At 44.9% G+C, this 8166-nt stretch overlaps 1 protein-coding gene across 2 annotated transcripts; it reads right to left on the reverse strand.

Annotated features, from left to right (window-relative positions):
- Enpp5 (ectonucleotide pyrophosphatase/phosphodiesterase family member 5) lies at positions 1-7342 on the reverse strand. 2 transcript variants are annotated; one of them, XM_087565904.1, is made up of 4 exons: positions 7303-7342; positions 5061-5925; positions 3669-3845; positions 1-1394 (listed from the first exon to the last, which is right to left on the reverse strand). In XM_087565904.1, the coding sequence occupies exons 2-4, from the start codon at positions 5887-5889 to the stop codon at positions 967-969; spliced, it is 1434 nt and encodes a 477-aa protein (XP_087422030.1). In that variant the 5' UTR covers positions 5890-5925; positions 7303-7342; the 3' UTR covers positions 1-966.
- Positions 7343-8166: the final 824 nt, after the last annotated feature.

Raw genomic sequence — 8166 nt, forward strand, 5'->3', positions numbered from 1 at the left:
TTTCTTTTTTAAATCTCACTTTTTTTTTAATGTGATTAATAATGTTGTTTTCAAAGAAGCAAATCATGACAGGCAGGGAAGAAAAACACAGCAGAGATGGTGTCAGGCTCCACTTTTCAGGCCACTGCTATTCTACACAGAAAGGAAGTCTTATGTGAATGGCGTCCTCATCCTGGAATGAGGACCAGGCTCATCCACAGGGAGCGATAACTAACGTCTAGGACTAAGGTCTTTAGAATGCACCTTTCCATGCTGGAGTCTATCTGAGGGAAGAAGCGAATGAAAACCTTGGTCCTTGGAGAGGAAACGTAACTAGAAATGCCCACAATGCAATCTGCTGCTGGAAATGCATCTACCCAGATGCAGGCTACAAACTTGGTCCCACTGACTTTTTACCTCCACCTCTTCCACCTCCTCCTCCTCTCCCCCTCCTCCTCCTCCTCTTCCTCCTCCCCCTCCCCCTCGAATTTAAGGAGACAGAGTTCTACATTATTTGGGAATTGCCAGAACATTCTTCACTCTGTACATAGAATGCTAGTATTGGGTGACAAGATGCATTGTTAGTTGTCATTTTCAACCAAGCTACTAGATGTGTTTCTAAAGTGCACGTCAGAGGAAAAAGGACCTACTAGGATAGTGAAAGTACACCATCTTAGGTACCTTTAATAGTGCAAAGTTGTTAAGTATGTATGTACATCACGTGTGCCAACCCCAAGTAGAGCACCATCTACCTACTGAGCCAAAGAAAGCCACAGAGGGGTACCCTTACGTCTCTGACCATTTGCAGGCCGGGGTGTTTTGATCTGTCTGTGTGCATGTGCGTATGTGTGACTGTGCCCACGTAAGGGTTAACTGCTTGGTGGCCTATGCAGACATCCGTAACTCGCTTTCCAGAAGCTGAAGGGTCACCACTGTTAAGAATTTCGCACCCTCCACTTCAATCCGGAATCCCGTGTCCAAGGAGCGCTAAGCTTGGAGTAACGGTTGAGCGACTTCGACCTGCATATACTGTAAGGTGTGCATTTGACTGCGTATTAAATGCTTAATGAGAACTACGAAGAAAACAATAGCTATAAGGCTGCCAAGAGAGATGCCTATGTAATAAGGGTACGACTCCTCTTGCTCATACTCTCCTGGCTTGGCACTGCCAAGGGGGAGCGTGGTGCTCTGTGTGTAAGGAATTGCTTTTGGAGCTGCTGAACTGAGAAGATCCTGGACATTCCTGAATGATCCATTGTGTGGCAGGGCGGTGACATTGAGGAGATGGCAGACCAGTGAGTACAGATCTGTGGAGTTCATGGCTTCTTTTGTGAAATTCTTTCTGAAGGCAGGACCGTGGGCTAAAAATATTGGATGCATTTCTGCTAAGGCATTATCATAACCATGGTTGCCTACTGTAAAGAGAAAACGCATGAATAAGTTAGCCCCACCGGATGGCGTGAGGATGGTAAGAACTGTCCTACGGTCAGGTTCTGACCTTAAGTGCAAAGGTTATCCAATCCGACTTTATAAAAATGAAGTTCTCGTTTATCATCACTGCCGCTGTCCACCCCACAAATCACCTCGAGAAAAATCAAATGTCACCACCTGGCTACCCATCTTTCTCCTGGGCCTCTTACTACCCTAAAGAGCAAATTAGGAAGGGAACAGGGCGAAGCTGAGCCCGGTCAAGGTGGGGAATGCAGGCAGATGGTTGATTTTGTTTTGTTCTGTGGCTGGCTAATTCTTGGCAAACACTTCCTGGGTAGCAACAGAGTCTAACCGTTATTCTAAAGTAACACGGTGGCAGTCTCAATCACAAAAGCAGAACCCACGATGGCTAACAGAGAGTGAAAAGCACTGTACGAAACAAGACAGCACAGCAACCCAACCTTTGGTCACAGCTGTGACCCACTTTGAAACACAAAGGTCAGAACGTGTAGGGAGACTGGGAAGTTTGGACTCTCGTGGCTCCAATGGAGATCCACCTCAGTGTTCCATGCTCTAGGGTGGCTACAAATAAAACTTTAAGAGGTCTGCTGGTGTGGGCATAACCAGGGATTTCTTTGAAAACAAAACAAGGGATCGAAACTGCATGTCCAAAGCTGAATGTATGGCCAGTGTGGTATTAGAGCAAAGGCATGGCCAGTTATGGCTAAGACGGTGACCTAAGAAAACTGACAAGCATGTATTTGAGAGTAATGAGGAACACGACTCATGACTCCAGTTGTATTAGTTAGTTTTGCTTGCTACAGGGAAATCCACAACAGCATTCAAAGGCAGGAAACGAAAATTCAGGTTCACTGCTCTGAAGTCGCTGATCTGTCATCCCCAGAGTAACTGGACGTCTTCCTGTGAGTCAACTCCACCTGCAGAAACGGCTCTAAATGCCGTAATTCCTTTCGATCTATCCAAGCATGAATATTGCGGGACTTATGAGCCAAGAGCAACAATCCGACAGGGTGCTAGGCTCGTGTGTTCAGTTGATAAATTACACTGGGAAATGTACCATTATATAATACAGACTTGATTTAGTGTGTTCATTTTTGTGAGAAGTTGGGATCTAGAGTCTAAGCCATATGAGAAACAATAATTCTCTCATATGCTGTGGACCAGAGAATCTGATTCCAGAGGAGGGAAGAGCAGGGACCTTGTTTTATAATGGTAGCGGTTACCATAAATATTTGAGCTAGGGGACACTATTTAATAAGTGCCCACGGGTGACAGTTCTCAGACTACACTGTGAAGGTGGCTCCTGGGGTTCACATAAAAACAGAGGAATAGGCCAGTGTCCAATTCAGTGTAGGTAGTTTGGGCCCAAGGATGTGACTTTCTGACAATTTTCTGATGATTTAGTCACTGTTTAGATACACTTTGAAATCTGCCTTTGGACTCAGTAACTTGTAGAATTCTGACAGAGAAGGACCCCAGGAGTTGGGTTGAATTATCCACTGAATACATATACATACAGTAGTAGCAACAGGATCACTGGGGTTTCTTTTTACCAACAAAATAAATGTCGGAATCTAGAATACCCAGCCTATTGTGCTATTGTAGCTCACAAAACCAAACGTCCTACAATGCCTTCTAGATTGACGCTAACTTTAAAATAGGAAGTGTCCTCAGACCTCTTCCAGCAGACCTCTTCCATCTACCTACATGGTTAACAAGCAAACGAAGGTGGAAATTATTCCCAGGAAACAGTCTTCCCAGCTTCCCTGATGTGATCAAATACTGTTTTACTGATTAATTTGTAGGTACAAACGATTGGAAACCAGAATGTGTGAAACTGTACATAGCTGCTATTAGGAGTCACAAAAACACTACAAGCATGTGGTCATGCAACTGCTTCGCTTTTAGTCACTGAACAGGGCAAGAACTCAATTCTAACTCAACAGACAATTTTACACATTTTTCCCATGGTGGGGATCAAGCCCAGGGCCTTATACACGCTAGGCAAGCATATATGTGCCGCCAAGCATAGCCTTAACCTTTATACGTTTCTTACGAACATATCTTACGTATATATCTTTAAGACATTTCTAGATGAGTACTGATACAACACAGATCCTTCAACATTTAAGTAACAGAGAGTTAAAACCATCAGTAAGTAAACTGCTGTATTATCCACAGCCTCCAAGTTAGCAAGAAACGGTGCAGAATGGGAAGAAATACAATAACATACTCACACAGGAATTCATCTGACTTATTCTGCAAAATATACCACCCTTCGTCAGCCACCGCTACGATCGGTTGAACTCGGTCACTGTGTTTGTAATGCCATCTTTCGGGTATCTCTTCCTTTTTGTAGACCGTTAGATTAGGATGGGCATTGGCCAGCGCATCATAGACTTCATTAAATTTACCTAAGGAGAAAGGAAGAGAGGAGGACTCAGAGCAAGACTCACATTCCTACAAACGCCCAGGGTGGGGAAGCCAAATGTAAGTCAGGCATGGTGGAATTCCACATCCAGAAGAAGAGCGAGTCTCAAGGGCTGCGCTTCTCTTACTAGCACATTCTCTTACAGAATTAATAATAAAAAAAGGCTTTTTTAAAAAACAGTATTCGCTACTCTCTTAAATATGCATGTAGAAGCACCTGCTGGGACTATGAACATTACCTAAACACCAAGGTTCTGTGAAACCCAAACAAGAAGGACACAGGTAGATTAGACAGACAGCAATCAGTTGTTGTAGCTATAGAGACAGAGTCCCTAGAGAAGAGAGCACGGTACATGGAGATCAGGAGTAAGGTAACTGGGGTGGAAATCAGCTTGGGAAATTCTGGGGGTATTAAAGAACACCCCAGAACTGAAAATTTACATCTTGCCACCATCTTTAACTCCTGTTCCTCAAATCCATTTGTCAGGTCTTTGTCTCTCTAATCAACAAACCTCAACAAGTGAAAACTCACAACACCAAAACCCAGTTGCCTAAGGGAATCTAATGGGCTGGTGGGAATCGAATGGGTTGGTGTGCAACATGTGTACCGGCATACTTCCACATTGCTACTTAATAGATTTTGTTAATAGATTTTTCTTAACTCCCCCGAGAGGACACAATCCCCATTGGTGCAGTAGTATAGCTTTTCAAAATCCCTTCTCTCTAAGTAGGACCAACTCTCCAAGGTGCTACAGTTTCACTCAGAAAAGCAAGCCTTGCATATCTGGCTAAATATTCTGTGACCTCTCCTCCACCTGTTAACCCTTTACCTCGATTTAAAAGGTTGCCGATGCTTAGGTCACGGTTTGGGAAGGGGGACTCCTGCAGATGCTTACAAAGCAAGGCACTATTCAAACCTCCTTACCAAACTAAAACAAGCCTAGGACTGACAAACACACCCTCTCCTTCACATACTCCACTGCTTGCCTATTAACCTATTGATTCTAAAATGCTTAAAACCTATAGCCAAAGTGTCAGTATTTCCAGGTATGGGAGGAAATTAAACTCAAAAGACAGAAGACTTTGTTTTCCAAGTCTAAGTACACCGTGATGGTGTAGGCAAGTTTTCTGGAAAGACAGCACTTAATACACCGGGCGTGCACAGCTCTAGGCTCCGATCGGCGTGAGGTCAGACTTACCTTCTTTTGGCAGGATGGCAGCTACAGGTGAGTGATCAATCAGGGTGTAGTGCTCTTTGTCCAGGTATTGATCAAGTTCTATCACCCTTTCCTTAGAGCACTGGGTCATCCCGTGGTCGCTTGTGACGATGAGGTTAATATTATTCCACAACTTTGCCTTTTTCAGCATCTTTATCAGATACCCTAACTTGTGGTCAATATCAGAAATAACAGGCCCCATGAGGGGACTGTCAGGTCCCACATCGTGGCCCGTGTCATCCGGCTCTTCCCAATAGAGAAAACCGAGATTGATGGGGTCTTTGGCTGTAAACCATTCAATGATTTTAGCAACTCTGTCCTCAAAGGAAACAGACTCATTGTACGGTAGATAGTGGGTAGGGTAACTCTCGTGAATCTTGACGTCTGTTCCAGGCCACATGGCCGCACCACTAGCGTGCCCTGCCCTCTGGTTTGTGATCCACAGTGGTGTGGCTTCTTCCCAAAACTTAGAATCATAAATATTCATGTGCTCCAAGGAGAAAGACTTGTTCAGAACAGGATCGAACATGTCATTTGCAACAATCCCATGATTCTCTGCAAAGAGACCAGTGACCAAAGTGTAATGGTTAGGGTAGGTCTTTGTGATAAAAACATTAGTGACTTGCTTCACATGGACACCGTTTTTCATGACATAATGGAAGTGAGGGGTTGGAACTTTATATAAGTAATCCCAGCGGAATCCATCAAAAGAAACTACCAGAACCTTCTGCTGTTCTGTCTGCAGAGAGAGGGGAACTGAATGGCACAGAGCAGCCAATGTGCAAGACACCACGAGAAACTCTGGAATCATTTTCCCAGGTCCTTGATTAGCTCAGCATAAGGTTACCTGTAGAATAAGCACAGAGGAGTTAACGGTGACAACGGTGATCTGTACCTTTTCTTCCAGACTGAGAGTGACAGTGGAAAATCGCAGTACAGGACTCCATTTGACACGCGACACCGGGGCCCAAAAGCTTTAGTGCCACTTCAAAAACAAACAACCTTTTAGTTTCCTACAACCTAGCAAAGTATATCCCTCAAAGAAATAAAGGAATTATTCAAATGGACCCCACAATAACATTTAAAGAGATGATTTTTATATGTAACTTTTCAGAGACATATTCAGGGGGATTTAGAATGCTTGAAAATTTGTGGATATGGTGTGTATGTGTAAGGTGTGTGGTGTGTGTGTGTGTGTGTGTGTGTGTGTGTGTGTGTGTGTGGTACGTGTGTATGTGGCTTCGTCTTACCTTGCTATGGTCTAGGCGGGATGGCTTTGCTTTCAGAACAATAAGCTGTGTAGGATACCTATGCCCTTAAGGAAAGATTTGCTTCTTTAAACTGTGGTTTCCTCCAAACTAGAAACTGTTTTAGACATTGGTCTCAAGACAATGACTGATTCCAAACTTAAATTTGCTATTGTACCTTGAATGCTACTCATTTTGGTCCAGTTCTGGAAGCATCAATAATGGCTGTGATAGGGGAATTAATTGTATGCAGGAAATTGCAACTGACTGATCCCAATTCCTTCCCCTTTGCTTTTCTTTCCTCCCCATTTTCTCTCCCATCTCACTAACACGAAGGGAATTATTATCAATCAAATACAATTTAACACCAAGACAGAATTAATTGCACAGAACATACGATTATTTTCATGTCTTAGTTAATTGTGGTAAATAGAAGACAACTGTTTTCTTGGGGCAACCTGAAGTGAGACAGGAGGCTCTGTCTAGAGCTTGGGGATGTTCGATAATAAGAAGTAATATTTATAATTATATGGGTGACATAACGCAGGTGGGGGCGGGGATGAGAAAAAAAAAAAGACAAATCTTTCGTTTCTCCACGCAGAAACGCACGAAGACCTGAAAATCTCTAGATCTGGATTGAAATCGCCAAGGCTTTTCCGATCCTTCCTCGTTCCAGCCCTTCCCCCAAAACCTGGGCAAACAGGAAAACCAAAGAGCAGAGGAGGGTAGAGAAGAGGAGTGGGTTTAATGTCAGAGTGCTCGCAGGGTGGTAGGGGGTGGGTGGGTGTATCGCCTCCTCCCTCCCGGGTTACTAGGCCTCCCCGCACCCCTGGCTGGTGACAGCCCCATTGTGGGCCTGGGGAGGCAGGCCACCCATCCCTGGGGACTCACCCGCGCTGAGATTGATCTGTCTTGGAGCGTTTGGGACCAAGAGGTGGTGGAAGCAAGGGGGCGGATGTCGGATCCCTTTGCCTCACCTGCTCGCAGCCTCAAGCGCAGAGCACCTGACCCGTCCCTGCAGCCCGCCCTGCTGCTGGAACGCCATTGGCTCCCGCCAGCTTGTCACTGTTACCAGGGCGAAAAATCCGCTCCTAGGAGTAGCCGTGCTGCCTGTCAATTAGCAGAAGCAGGGAGGCGGGCGCTGTGTGGGTTTGAAGCAGGGGGAACTTGGTGGCCAGGTTTGGAGATAGTCATGGGTGACTGGGGGCTCTTGAAAGCTTGTCACTCAGAACTGTCCTAGTAGGCCTATTGTGTCCGTGGTGTTGAGGGACTTATGGTGTTATTTCAGTGGTTGGTGATCTGAAACTCATGTTTGTTACAAGCCATTTCTCTTGTCCTCAGTTTTTCTTCTTCCTTTATCATAAGCTGGTGACGTCACTCGGTAAGCTTTTATCGAAGGAGGAATATCAGAATACCCAAGATTGCTATGAGATGGTGTTTATAGTTTGAGACAGGGTCTCGTGTAGCTCACCCTATCCTGGAACTCAGTTTGTCGCCCAGGATTACCTCAGACCTAAGATCTTCCTGCTCTAATTCCCTAAATTCTAGGGATTACCGACATATATCACAAATACCAGGTTTTATAGGTGCTGGGGATTAAACCCAAGTTTCCCTGGATGCCAGTTGAGTACTCCCTCAACCGAAGTATATCCCCAGCCCTCACGAGTCTTTTGTTCATGAATAGCTGGTGTCAAGTATTTTCTCTACGGAAGGCTTTGGGTATCTAATCAGCTCTGCAGCTCAGTGTGTGACTACCAGATGTTTGCAACTTATTCTGAGTTGGTTATGCATACACTCCCCTGAAAGCTCCCTCTAACCAAGCCAGGCTCCAGACTGGCTTA

The sequence above is a fragment of the Rattus norvegicus genome, chromosome 9, assembly GCF_021556685.1.
Source record: "Rattus norvegicus strain SHRSP/BbbUtx chromosome 9, alternate assembly SHRSP_T2T, whole genome shotgun sequence".
Classification (NCBI taxonomy): domain Eukaryota; kingdom Metazoa; phylum Chordata; class Mammalia; order Rodentia; family Muridae; genus Rattus; species Rattus norvegicus.